The sequence below is a fragment of the Cricetulus griseus genome, chromosome 3, assembly GCF_003668045.3.
Source record: "Cricetulus griseus strain 17A/GY chromosome 3, alternate assembly CriGri-PICRH-1.0, whole genome shotgun sequence".
Lineage (NCBI taxonomy): Eukaryota > Metazoa > Chordata > Mammalia > Rodentia > Cricetidae > Cricetulus > Cricetulus griseus.
In genome coordinates, this window is record NC_048596.1 from 17870908 (window position 1) to 17884465 (window position 13558).

The 13558-nt window shown below is 47.4% G+C and overlaps 1 protein-coding gene across 3 annotated transcripts; it reads left to right on the forward strand.

The window, feature by feature from the left end:
• The first annotated feature begins 342 nt into the window (after positions 1-342).
• On the forward strand, positions 343-11455 carry Slc25a28 (solute carrier family 25 member 28). 3 transcript variants are annotated; one of them, XM_027407266.2, is made up of 4 exons: positions 343-741; positions 8135-8363; positions 9422-9478; positions 10619-11455. In XM_027407266.2, exons 1-4 carry the CDS (start codon positions 451-453, stop codon positions 11134-11136), a joined length of 1095 nt encoding a protein of 364 aa, XP_027263067.1. In that variant the 5' UTR covers positions 343-450; the 3' UTR covers positions 11137-11455. The 3 variants fall into 3 exon arrangements, with proteins under 3 accessions (XP_027263067.1, XP_027263069.1, XP_027263068.1); XM_027407268.2 differs by lacking the exon at positions 343-741 and adding an exon at positions 4206-4355; XM_027407267.2 differs by lacking the exons at positions 343-741; positions 8135-8363 and adding an exon at positions 8370-8631.
• The last annotated feature ends 2103 nt before the right edge of the window (positions 11456-13558 follow it).

A 13558-nucleotide genomic window follows, 5' to 3' on the forward strand; every position in this document is an offset into this window, starting at 1 on the left:
CTTCTCTCCGTAGCCAATGGAAGGACGAAGCGGCCCGGGCCAATGGCCGCCGCCAAAGTAGCCAGAGCGGTTGAGCCTATCAAAGTTGAGCTTTACGTTTCTCCCGCCCCCGAGGCGCCAGGGGCGGGCCTATCGGCTAAGTCCGCCAATCAGTGGCCAATAAACAAGAAGCTCCTAAGATCAAAGGGGAAGGGGCGGAACCTACGTGAGGAATGACAAGCTGTCTGGCGAATCCCACAGATAGAATTTCGCCCCGTAACACGGGGGTGGGGACACGTTGAGGTCTGCACCAATGGCTGTCCGGGGGGCGTGCCCGCGGGGCCAAGCGGGAGCCGGAGGCCCCGGGCTCTCTGGGCCGCGCCTGAGGCGGACGCAACGGGGCCGGGGGGCGGCGGCAGTAGTGGCGGCGGCGGCGGCGGCGCGGGTGGGCGCCGCGGCTGGCCCGAGTGGATGGAGTTGGAGGGGCGGAGTGCAGGCGGTGTGGCGGGAGGACCGGCTGCTGGGCCCGGGCGGAGCCCCGGGGAGTCGGCGCTGCTGGACGGGTGGCTGCAGCGGGGCGTGGGCCGGGGGGCCGGCGGCGGGGAGGCGGGGGCTTGTCAGCCCCCAGTACGGCAGGATCCGGAGTCCGGCCCGGAGTACGAGGCGCTGCCGGCTGGAGCCACTGTCACCACGCACATGGTGGCGGGCGCCGTGGCAGGGATCCTGGAGCACTGCGTGATGTACCCGGTCGACTGCGTCAAGGTGAGACCTGGACCGGGCTGCGAACCCGACGTGGGGCTGACCCGACCCTGAGCCTTGTTTAGAGCCAGAGTCCCGACTGAGATCCAGGGCCGATGGGTTCCTTCCTGGCTCCTACCTCTACGCACGGTTTGAACCGATACTCCGTGTAAGCGAAGTCCTGACTGGGAGTTGAGCTCAGTCAGGAAACCAGGACTTATTTCTAACGGTCAGTGAGATGTGAATCGAGACTCGGAGCAAAAATCTTGTCAGCCAAAGACCCGATCCCGCCTGGGACTAAGCAGGAATGGGGTGGGATGGGGGATCCCGAAGCACAGGTAAGTCTACAACTCGAGCAAGGTAAAGCCAGCTGGCGTTGAAATCAGACCGTGAACCCGATCTGATGGCTCGGCTTCAGATGTGCTTCGGGTCGGTGGTTTTACGAGCTCCTTGCTGCGTCTTCCCTTAAAAGTGACGGGGCAGGAACCGGAATCTGGGATCTCTCAGCTAGATAAAAGTACGTATTCAATCTTAACCCGTGAGTGGTTGGAAGTCATTGTGCAGTCAGATGTGAGAGCTCCAGCCTGGAATGAAAACGGGAAAGGGCATGCTAAGGAAAAGGTTTCGGTTTCTCTGTGAAGCAAGATCTATTTCCCATCCATTTCCTGAACGTAAAAATTGCGCTGGGTTAAGACCGTGTGATCGCATCAGCCCCTACACAACAGTGCTGAAACTGTTTCTGTTTCTTTGGGCACCCGAATTTGACAAAAAGGGAAACGGCTAGAAGGGAAGTGGGATGATGTAAGAAAATAGGGGTAAACTCGAGGAGAATGGAATGGGATTGTCAAGGTATGGTCACTGTCGAACGTTAATCCAATTGCATCCACAACCAAGCAGGATGGTGAGGGACATACAGGTCCGAAGAAATCTGGGTGAATGGAAACGTGTTTTTCCTTACTGTTCTTATACTTTAGTGGAGGTGCCAGCTGCGAAGGTGAAGTCTAAACTGAAGGGGAAGTAACTTTGAGGGGATTGTTGAAATTACTGATGAGAACGATGCTTTCTTGACACCAATTAATATAGGCAACAATACCCTGTCAGTTCTTTGATGTATGTTTTCTCAGATGAGGAGAGGATCCATGTCGGCCCTGCAAACATCAGTTTCTTCTGCTTGCTTCTGGTTTCAGTACTGTTTTACAATTTCATTAGTAAAGTGGATGAGGAAATAGGCAAAGTGCTCCTGAAGCTTTGTGAATGGCGTTGGGTTGTGGTGAGGAAATGGAGAAAGTGCTCCTGAAGCCTGTGAATGAAGTTGAGTTGGCTAGTGCCTCAGCACATTACAGGATAACTCCTAACAAGAGCCATACCCACTGAAAAATGTGGTTAAGTGCACCTGACTGAGGTACACGTTAGCATTTTAAATGTCTTTGTCAACAGAGAGAATTAGACCATGAACTGATTTGTGGCTTGTTCATTGTGTAGGAGCTTTAGCCAGACAACTTGCTGTGTCTTCCCTTCAAAGAAATAATAAAGCCTGTGTGAGCAGAATAACTGGTGAAATAATAATTGTAAAACAAACATAGAAATAAGTGATTCAGACATTTGTGAAATAGACTGTAGGTTGAATGTCTTAAGTCAATGAATGCTACTAACTCATTCAAAAGTTAGTAAAATCTAGCTGCAGAGTAACCTCTCTCTCTTGATTTTTCCAGACAGACAGGGTTTCTCTGTGTAGCTTGGAGCCTGTCCTGAATCTGTAGGCCAGGCTGGCCTCTAACTCACTGCTGGCAGCCTCTTTCTCTTAACTGCAAGTACAGCACAGAATCTAGGGTGCTATGTTTCAGGATAAGTATCAGATGGAAAACAGATCAGAGAAAGCAATGAAAATTATTTAATGGGATGGAAAATGCATTGTTATAATATGACCAACTTCAAAATATTCCTGGGATTGGGGAAATGGCTAGCACCCACATAAAAATCTGGGCATGGTGGTGCACATCTGTAACCCCATTGATGGGAAGGTAGAGACAGGCAGACCCTTGGAGCTCACCACATAGCCAATGTAGCCAAATCCGTGAGTTCCAGGTTGTAAGAGTCCCTGTCTCAAAAGATAATAAGGTGGCTCAGTGCGGTGGTACTCAGGAGGTAGATCTGTGAGTTTGAGGCCAGCATTGTCTATGTAATAAGGGATTCCTGCCAGGGTCCCACGATGGAATCCCGAAACAAGACTCTGTCTCAATAAACAAACAAGGTGGAAAGTGGTTGAGGAAGATATCCAAGATGGATCTGCCCCCCCCCCCCCACATACACACTTCACATATCCATATAAACATGTACTGGTGCCACACAGAAAGGGAAGAAAAAGGGTGTTACTACTACCTATCAGTTTGACAGTTGTATTATGTTACAAAATATCAGGAGACTCTCCTTACTCTATAATGCTGCTTTGCTTGTAAACATGATTATAAATTTCCTTGTTAGAAATGCTTCTAGAGCTGGGCAGTGTGGCGTATGCCTTTAATCCCAGCACTACAGAGGCAGAGGCAGGAGGAGAGGCCAGCCTAGTCTACAGAGCAAGTTACAGGACAGTTAGGCTACACAGAGAAATCCTGTTTTGAAAACAATAAATGCCTCTAGAATATCCTTAATGGGGGCAAATCTTTGTCCTATGACAAGACTCGACAGAGACCACAGAGTCAAATATGGCTCGTTAGACTGGGCCATACTGCTTGCTTGCAGACACAAGGAGGGCCTGGCAAACAAATCCCTGATTTACTTCTAAGACTTGTAAATTGAGGAGACACAGGAGAAGGGAGTTGCAAAGGTGTGTTGCATAACCAGTAAGTTATGTCTAGGCTACCAAGGTTAACTATTTTGATTAACAGTTCCTAATCACCTGAATATGTTTTAGGATTTGCATTTTTAAAGACTTGACAATACAGTATTTCAGTCTTGCCTCTAAACCCTGCACTAAAGAATTGGTTATTTGATTTGAAGAACAAATGCCTAAGAGTCTTAAAAAATGCAAAGGCTTATCTTAGAAAAATCATTTCTCCTTGTTCTTAATGCTGGGAATCAAATAATGAGAAGGTGGCCTGGTGTGAGTTAGTGTCCCACTGTGTAATGTTTTTGTGCAGGTGTGAATGTAACTCAAATCCCTTCTCTTAGAAAGGGCTTCCTGGTTTGTTTATCTCCTGGCAGCTTTTCCATGGGTGATGAAGAGGAAAAGCAGCCCAACCCACCCCTAAGACTAGACTGGAGACAGGTGTCAGTGTTGGAGTCTAAAGGGATACCACAGTGTTTGCAAATGAATGCCGACATTGTCTCTTGGCATTCAGGCCTGTGTCTTCCTAGCCACTTACCAGGGTCAAGTTGACTTAAAATATCCTTGGGAAGGACCATGGGAAGTCAACATAGCCCTGCTAGGCCATGGTTATCAAGCCTGCCATTCCCATGATCATAATAGGGAGCCTTGGAAATCCAGATAAATCACAGTTTCCTTTTCTAGGCTTCAGAGGCAAGCAGCAGACTTTGTAGGGACAGGCTCTGAAACCCAGAACAGCCGCAGAACCATTCTGAGTCGTCTGGCTGCTTCCCCTGTGCGAGGGACCATCTGGGGCTCTGCAGTGGAAAAGCAGGTATCATGTAGTTCTTTGCAAAAGAAAGGAGCAGAGTAGAGAGAACCCTTTCTTGAGCTGCGGTTGTAAAGGGTTATCTCTGTATGTACATTCACCAGTGAAAGGTTAGGAAATGTAATCTCTGGCTTGTATTTTATTTCTCACACCTCGTAACAATAACTAAGTAATCAGTAGATGCCAGATGTTCTTGCATTCCCAGCACTGTGTAAAGTGCTTAACATGACTCTCATTATTTCATAGATGAAGAAAGGCTTGGAGAGCAGTTAGGTAACTTGCCAAAGGTCACAAAGTCTAAGTGGCAAGAGTCGTGATTTGAATTCAGTCTGTGACTCATCAACTTTCCTTATAGCTTCCCAAAAGCAGGTTTCAAGAGCCAAGCCAACTAAAGAATGACAGTAGAGTTCACCTGTGAATGTATAACCTTGAGAGTGGCATCTGAATCTGCAATATAAATTACTAGAGACCAGAAAAATCTCACAGTAAACACACATGCGCTAGCTTTAGATTTAAGTTTGATTCATTAGTGGCTAAGGACTGATTAGTTGTCCCTGTGAGTGATGTATATCATGCTGCCATGACCTGTCAGTTCTTGGATAGGAACAAATATTTTGACAAATATATTTTAGGATCATGTTTTAATTATCAGAACACTTACATTTATAGTACTTTGCAAATTATAGTTTTTACATGCCTTGTTTTTTAAAATCCACATAACATGGCAGTTTTCTCTTTCTATGATGACTTTTTTAGGTTATTTTATTTTATCTGTATGAATGTTTTACCTGCATATATGTCTGAGCACCACGTGAGTGCCTGGTGTGCTTGGAGATGAGAAGAAGGGTATTGGAGTTACAGATGGCTGTGAGCTTCCATGTCAGTGCTGGGAATTGAACCCATTCCCTATGCAAGAACAAGCACTGTTAACTGCTGGCCCATCTTCCCTCCCCTGCATGCTATTTGTGATGAGAGAAGTTGAGTGACATAGCCAAGATTGAGCACATGAGGCAGAGCTGGCTCTCAGACCAGACTCCCTGACTCGGACTGTCAAAGCACCAAACCCCTCCACTTTTCAAAAAATTATTTATTTGTATTTTATGTACATTGGTGTTTTGCCCACATGTATGTCTGTGTGAGGGTGTGGGATTCCTGGAACAGGAGTTACAGTTGTGTGCTGCCGTGTGGGTCCTGGGAATTGAACCCAGGTCCTCTGAAGAGCAGCCAGTGCTCTTAACCACTGAGCCATCTCTCCAGCCCCTGCCCACCCCCGCACCCCTTTTTTTCCCCCTGTTTTCTTTTTGGAGACAGAGTTTCTCTGTGTAACTGGCTGTTCTGGAACTCACTGTGTAGACCAGGCTGGCTTCAAACTCACAGAGATCCACCTGTCTCTGCCTCCCAAGTGCTTGGATTAAAGGCGGGCATCACCACCACCTGGCTTACTTAGCTTTTCTTCAGGGTTAGGTAGTGGTGTTTGTTTTTTCATACTACAGCTTTTCATATGTTCTTAGAAATTTCATCATTCTGCAGAAAGATTTATTGGCTGAAATATATGGGCATCCATATTTGTTTTTTGTGTTCAGATTATTTTCTGTCTGGGTTCTCTGCATAGGGATGCAGTGCCATTGAATTAGATTTAGATGTGTTTGTGAAGTGTTGGGAGTAACTTCCGCATAGTCTAGTTTCCTCTTGGGGATGGAGAGTTCTCTGAGGCCCGAATTTCATCACTGGTTGCCAAATGTGCCCTTGACTCCAGCAAAACACTGGTTTCTGAATCCTCTTGTACAAGACCGTTTTCAAGCAGACTCCTGGAAGTATGTGTTGTTAAACCACCAGGTCCAGATTAAAACCACACCCTTTAAGTAAAGCACATGTTGTATTTGGGTGGTTTTGAAACCTGGAAACTGAATGTCCATTGTGATACAGTGATATGTGATATTTCTGATCAAAAGGCCAATAATTAACATTGTAAGCATGCTGTGTTTTGTTAGTAGCAGGCAGGAGAGAATAACTCCAGAGGAATGTGGATTGCTTGAGGCTAACCAGGACCTGTTCATCTGGTTAGTCTCTGTTCCACACTTATTAGAAGAGCCCTTATTCTTGGATCCCAGTTGGCTAATTTGAGTCAGGAAGACTTGAATCAGGAAGACTCAGGCTTTTCAGTCTAAACAGAGTCTACTGATTGGCATGAAGCAGGAGTTTAAACTGTCGCTGGACATCAGCTGCCCCCTGTCGACTTAGCAGTGTCCTTGTTATTTTCTGAAATTGTGTAGATATGTCTGTGTGACAAAAGAGTCATAATTCACTCAGCAAACAAATCTGATAGGCTCCTGTGTACTAGTAGGCAGGCATTGCTTTTAAACTATCAGGCACCAGCTACCTTAGCTTTGAAATATGTTGGTAGACAAAAGATTTTTGTGTAAAGACATGCCTCAAAGAAGATCTGATGAGCTGGATTTCCAATTTTCTTTTAAAGGTTTATTATTTTTCAAACTGCATATAATGTGTTTGTGTCGGGGGAAGAGTATGTCCACATGGATTCCAGAAGAAGGCATTGGATTCCCTGGAGCTGGAATTACAGTTATAAGCCACCCAACATGGGTAACTGGAAACGGACTTTGGGTCCTCTGAAAGCGCAGTACATCTCTCCAGCGCTTGTGCGCATATGTTTGTGTGTGTGGGGAGGGGGAAGGGGGGGTTGAGCATGTCTATAGCACACTTGTGGAGATCAGTTCTTTCCACCGTATCCATTCCAAGGGTGAAACTCAGCTGGTCAGCATTGGTGGCAAGTGACTTTACTCACTGAGGCATCTCACTTGTTCGGATTTCCCAAATTTTTGTAAACTTTGTGGATATTCTACAAGAGTTTACTACCCACACTTTCATCCCAGTCATTAATCTTCAAAGGGTTGTATTTTGTGAAGACTGGTTTTATTTGCCAAGGCCATTTTGAGGATCCAGTCGATTTAGATAAGTCTGAATGGTCCTTCAATTTTAAAGGTTAGTTTGGTTTTCCCATCTCCACAGTTTGGGGCCAGGGTCTCTCCCAAGAGGCATCTGTTTGGAATGCTATTTCTATCAAGACTTTAACATGTGGACCCAGCTGCCAAAGCCAAATGGTCTGAAAAAATACCAAAAGGTGATCCACCCTCCAATTAGGAAGGGTATTGTGTGGTCAGGAAGTAGGGCCAGGGATTATTGTTAGGAATAAAGCATCAAGTGTGTTGTAGACGGTAAATACTTGAATTTAAAGGTATGTTTTTATATTTCATTATGTGTATGTGCCTGTGTGGGGTTATGTGCAGGGGAGTGCAGGTAGCCAGAGAGGCCAGAAAAGGGTGTTGGGATTCCCTGAGCTTGAGTTACAGGTGATTGTGAATCATCCATCATGGGAACTGAACTCAGGCCCTCTGCAAGAGAAATACATGTCTTAACTACTTTACCATCTATCCAGCTCTGATCTCTAAGCTTCGCTTTAGTTTCTTAAGGTGAAAAAGCCACTTTGTGGATCTCATGCTTGGTATTTATCTGTGGGGCAGCGGATCATTTTGGAGTTTCAGGATGTTGCCAAGAGGCAGGGTTCTCAAGAGTGTTCTACTTTTTGGCTGTGGATGACTAGAGGATGAAAGGCCCAAGGCTTGGAAAGATGAGTCATAGATTTGGGAAGAAGTAAAACCTGGATGCAAAGTATCACTGCCATAGGTCTGCCCTGTGTCCAGGGCCTTTGTGATGGGGTGGACAAGAAGTTGGAATCACTGACTTTGCCTTTTTTGCTGTAATTTCAGACCCGGATGCAGAGTCTACAGCCTGACCCAGCTGCCCGCTATCGAAACGTGTTGGAGGCTCTCTGGAGAATTATAAGAACAGAGGGCCTGTGGAGGCCCATGCGGGGGCTGAATGTCACAGCAACAGGCGCGGGGCCTGCCCACGCCCTCTATTTTGCCTGCTACGAAAAGTTAAAAAAGACATTGAGTGATGTAATCCACCCAGGGGGCAATAGCCATATTGCCAATGGTATTGAGCCTTCCTGTGCTGGTCCCCCACTTTCCCAACTCTCTGGGCTTTGCTGCTGTCTGTGCTTCCCAGTCTCAGCATGGTTTGGAGCTGCAGCTTTGGGCTGGGGTAGGCCAGATTATAGGGAGGGACTTCCAAAGCTGATGTGCTCGGACAGCGGGCTGCTTCAACCCCACTCCTCCTTTGGGGCACCTCAACAAAGGTCACAGTACCCTCCCTTACCTGCCAGCTTGACTTTCATCTCCCTGGCATCAGCTTCTAATGCCTGGTAATGTGGAGAGACACTGAACTACCCCCACTGTATATCTCTTGGTAGTTGGGTGGTGTCCTGCTCCTCAAGGCAGGGGTGGAGGTGAGCCAGTCACTCGAGGAAGACCTAACGGAGCCCCGGCTTTTCACCTCGCCTTTTCAGGATCCCACCTGATCAAAGGCAGTTGGTGTCATTGAGGACATGACAGCGTTGACAAGTGAACGCGGGTGGGGTCAAGGGCCTGTTTGGAGAATCCATATGTTTTAGAGGTTGGGTGGAAATAAGGGAAGAAGTAGCAACCCAAGGTTGGAAGATGGAAAGCACGTTGAGTGTGGAGAGCGGGGTATAGTGGTTCAGGATCAAAAGAGAAGGTGTGGATGGACAAACGGTAGGTTTGGACACAGCCTGGGCAGCTTCCGGGCTCCAGGGTAGGAAGCAGGTCAGATTATAAGGCTCTGGCTGCCTGGCTCCATTGTCCCTGCATTGGTGGCCATTGCTGTGCCGGCATGCCTTGCCAAAGTGTAGCTGCTTCCTGCCAGGGCATAACTGCTTTATTTTAGAGTCCTCTGTGCTGAAGACATCTGGGATATTGTCTTTGCCCCTTTGGGGCCTTCCATCAGATGTGGAATGTGCAGTTATGACCTTTTTAAGTTAGGGGTGTGTCTTTCTTTCTGGGAGCAGTGGGTTCTGAAACCCCTGGTGGACTGACTCTTACCATGCATTTCCTCACTTGTCACAGCCACTCACGTTACCTGGGGCCGCGCCGCCCTCTTGGCCTTACATGTGGCAGTTATTTTCTCATTTGCAGGTGCAGCCGGATGTGTGGCCACGTTACTTCATGATGCAGCCATGAATCCAGCGGAAGGTAAAGATTCCTTAACCCATCCCTCTGCGCAGCTACATCTTCATGTCTGGTTCTGTTTCTACCTTTCAAAGGGAACTGTAGCACCATTCTTGTGGGGAGCCCTCGCATTTATCTTGGCGTGCCACTAGAGGGCGCTCCCTCCATATGTTCTGTGCTTGAGAGGAATCTGACCGAAGCCACATAGTTTTGGGGATTTAATTGATCTTTGAGGTTTTCCTGGAAAAATTATGGCTGTTGGCTTAGACCTGGGCTTTCCTAGGAGTCCCCTTTATAGTACATTTGATCTCTCCAATTTGTATAAAAATTATTTTGTGTTTCTCAAAAAAGGGTAGATTTTAACATTTTAAAATTTATTTTTTTTTAACATTTGAAAATTTAAAGTATTTCATTTCTTACTGGAATGTAGACAAATGTGAAAGATTCAGTTGTGTAGTTAACCCTTTCTTTGCTACTAGAGTATTAGCTTTTTAGGCAGGGGGAAATTCTCCAAAGTTATGATCACAAATGTGAGGGACTGATCTAGCTGCCACATTCCCTCAGTTCGGTTTCTTTACCTGTCTGTCAGGGCCGTGGGGTGGGAAGGGTTAAAGCTAGCTGGAGGTGCTCAGAGCGCAAAGCACACTCTCTGGCTCTCTGCGTTCTCTGCCTGATAGAACGGGAATATTTAGAAACTCAAGCTAGCACTTTATGAATAAGAATTGTAGTTTCTTGGTAGCATTTATTTTTCCTCCCTTCTCAATATTCAGAGTTCGTACCTGAGGGATAGAATTGCTATTCAATTCATTACTGTGTTCACTGCCACTGAGTCATCTGTTGTTAGGAAAGGTTAGAATAGTGATACTAGACAGGTTGGGTCTTAATCTAATGGAGACTCTGTAAATATACTGATTATTAATTGTGTGGGTTTAAAGAAATCCTACTGGGGATGGGCTCATTTTTTTCTTCTTGCTAACCCTCTGGCTACCCTTCCCCCCTAAAGTAGGAGAAACCCAGACTCTTGGAATAACAGGAAACTTACTCATCTCTCTCTCTCTTCCATTCGGTTGGCTGATCTCCCGACTGGACCCTGAATCGGGACACTCTGTCACTGGCTGTCGCTGTCCCCATTGTCCTCCTCTTGCTGCTTGATGGCACGCCTAGTGGTCAAGCAGAGGATGCAGATGTACAACTCACCGTACCACCGGGTGACAGACTGTGTACGGGCAGTGTGGCAAAATGAAGGGGCCGGGGCCTTTTACCGCAGCTACACGACCCAGCTGACCATGAATGTCCCCTTCCAAGCCATCCACTTCATGACCTATGAGTTCCTGCAGGAGCACTTTAACCCCCAGAGACGCTACAACCCCAGCTCCCACGTGCTCTCCGGAGCCTGCGCAGGAGCAGTAGCTGCCGCTGCCACAACCCCACTGGACGTTTGCAAAACACTGCTCAACACCCAGGAGTCCCTGGCTTTGAACTCAAACATTACAGGACATATCACAGGCATGGCTAGTGCCTTCAGGACGGTTTATCAAGTAGGCGGGGTGACTGCCTACTTCCGAGGGGTGCAGGCTAGAGTAATTTACCAGATCCCCTCCACGGCCATCGCATGGTCTGTGTATGAATTCTTCAAATACCTAATCACAAAGCGACAAGAAGAGTGGAGGGCAGGCAAGTGAAGAAGGGACACTGAGGGGACCAGGGTCCCACAGCCCTGCTGTTCCTGCCCCCTCAGCACCTTTGTCTCCTGGCATGATCCAGTTGCTACTGGAGTTGGACGAGAGGAGAGCGCTTTCTCCAGGCTCTAGTTGGCTAACACTAGTTCTTGCCAACGTCTGTTACCACCATCGTCTTTCCTTCTGGGCCCGCAGTGAGTTCAGCAAAGCCTGCCTCAGTACCTCGATGACCTACATCCTGGACCTGGCGGCCTGCTCTAGATACAGAGGGATAAGCAGCGCATTCCCTTGGTTCCCAATTAAAAAAAGTCTTTAAATGTTGTGTTGGGTTTGTCTTGCCAAGAGGGGCATGCAGTGTTGTCAGCTGTCCCTGACTTAAGAACAAGTCAAAGGAAGGGTTTCGTAGGTCTGGTTTTTGTTTCTTCTGCCTTGAGATGGCTTAGAAGTGTAAGGTCCTGTTTCCCTTGTCCAAATAGTCACCGTAAGGAGTCTCCCAGATGCCAGGAACACTGACGGCCCCTACCTGCTGCTCACACAGTAGGTGCACCTCAGCCCACCAGTGCCTTCTTTAGTCAGCAGCGGGCCACAGAGTTGCCCATCTTCTGGTCTAGTTATAGGTTCTGCCTGAGCTATGAAAGCTTACATGTGGCCCTTGGTTTCCTAATGCAGTTGCAGAATTAAAATCATTCATTGAAGTTGCGAGCCCTGAAGATGGTGTGACAAGACTTCATTTGACTTCTGATTTTTTAATGTTTGTGATACTGGGGATTGAACCCAGGGCCTCGTGAATGGCAGGCATGTGTTTTACCATGGAGAATTATCAACAGCATACTCAATAGTTTACCAGGTGCTTGAGCATATATGATCTCATTTAGTTCTGACAAAATAACGAAGTAGGCAGTGAAGTGTCACCTCTTTTGACTGACAGGAGCTCAAGGAGGCTGTGACTTACACAAGGCCTCACAATAAGTGGGAAGCAGGGGCTGACCGGGATCATTTATCCCATGAGTGAATCTACCTGCAGATAGGAAATGAGTAGCGTGGGGCACTGTGACTGAAGACACTCCACCTGCTGTCCTTGTGGACACTGTCTGCAGACTTAGGTGGGGCTTTTACTGGGTTGGGTTGGCCCGTATTAGCAAGCTCTTTGGTTCATATCCATCATCTTTTCATTCACCATTCAGAAGCAGTTGGGTATCTCAGGCATCCCTGACTGGGGTTAGAGATGTGATGATAAATAAAGCAGTCTTAGCCTTCAAGGAGCTTATTGTCTGGGGAAATTCTATGTAAACAGACAATTAGACAAATGATAAGAGAGTAGTTTACATCTAGAACACTCCTAGAGGATGTATGAATCCTAGTTTAGCCTGAGAGGACTGGAGTAGAAGCAGAAGAAATGACAGCTGAGTGGCACCAGGACAGATCAGCTAACTAGACCAGGGAGAGGAGCTATTTGTGTTCAAACTTGGAGGTAGAGTAAGTAGTGTCGGGCGGGAATGAAACTGGGTGAGGCTGCAGCTGGCAAGTGGGGCAAGGGCTGGAGCTTAAAGCAGTGCTCGGGGGTTCAGAGTTTATCCTCAGGCGAAGCAAAGCATTACGGGGTTTAAATGAGGCGGGCACGATCAGATCCAGCATTTAGACAGAGCACTTGGGCTCCTGGAGAAGGATTAAGGGGAGCAAGACTGGACAGGCAGGCAGACCATGTAGAAAGCTGTTACAGGCAGACAGCTGCATGGTGGTCTGCACCCCGACTGACAAGGAGGCTGGAACCATGTTAGAGTTTTAGGAGCAAGAGGATTTAGTTAACGGAATAAATCTTGTCATCTTTTACTTGACAGCTGTTCAAGCGTCTATGGAGAATTGTGTCTGAATGTATTTGAAAAGAACTGTTAGGCAAACGGCAGGGCCCCTGTTCTCTGCTTAGGCTGGCAGCCCCCTCTCCTGTAGGGAGGGGAAGGAGAGCGTGTATGCTGCAGAGTGCTGGCCAGTGAAGCTAGGGTTGCTTCTGCTTGCTGCAGAGGTCATGGCAGGCGGTTTCCTAGGGAAAAGGTGAGTGAGTAGCTGCTTCCCAGCATGGACCAAGCCACAGAAACCAAGGAGCAGCTATCTGGACTTGGTGCTGCAGTCAGCTCTGTGGAAACACTGGGTGCAATAGCTGTCATTGCATTAGGCACAGTGACAGTAAGGCTCACCTTTCAAGACATGAGGGGGTATTTTCTGAAGAAATGGTGGCCCCTGTAGAACCTCTTGACTCTGATGCTGTTCACAAATAGAAATTACAAAAGTGACCTTCCAACTTGCAGTTGTGGCCTGGGTCCTAGAGGATGGTGGTTCACTTGGCATTTGGGTGAGGCAGTAGGTTGCAAGGGAGGGGCTGGGGGTGGGGCACTCAACCTAACCACTAGAGAGAATAATGTAATAGGGC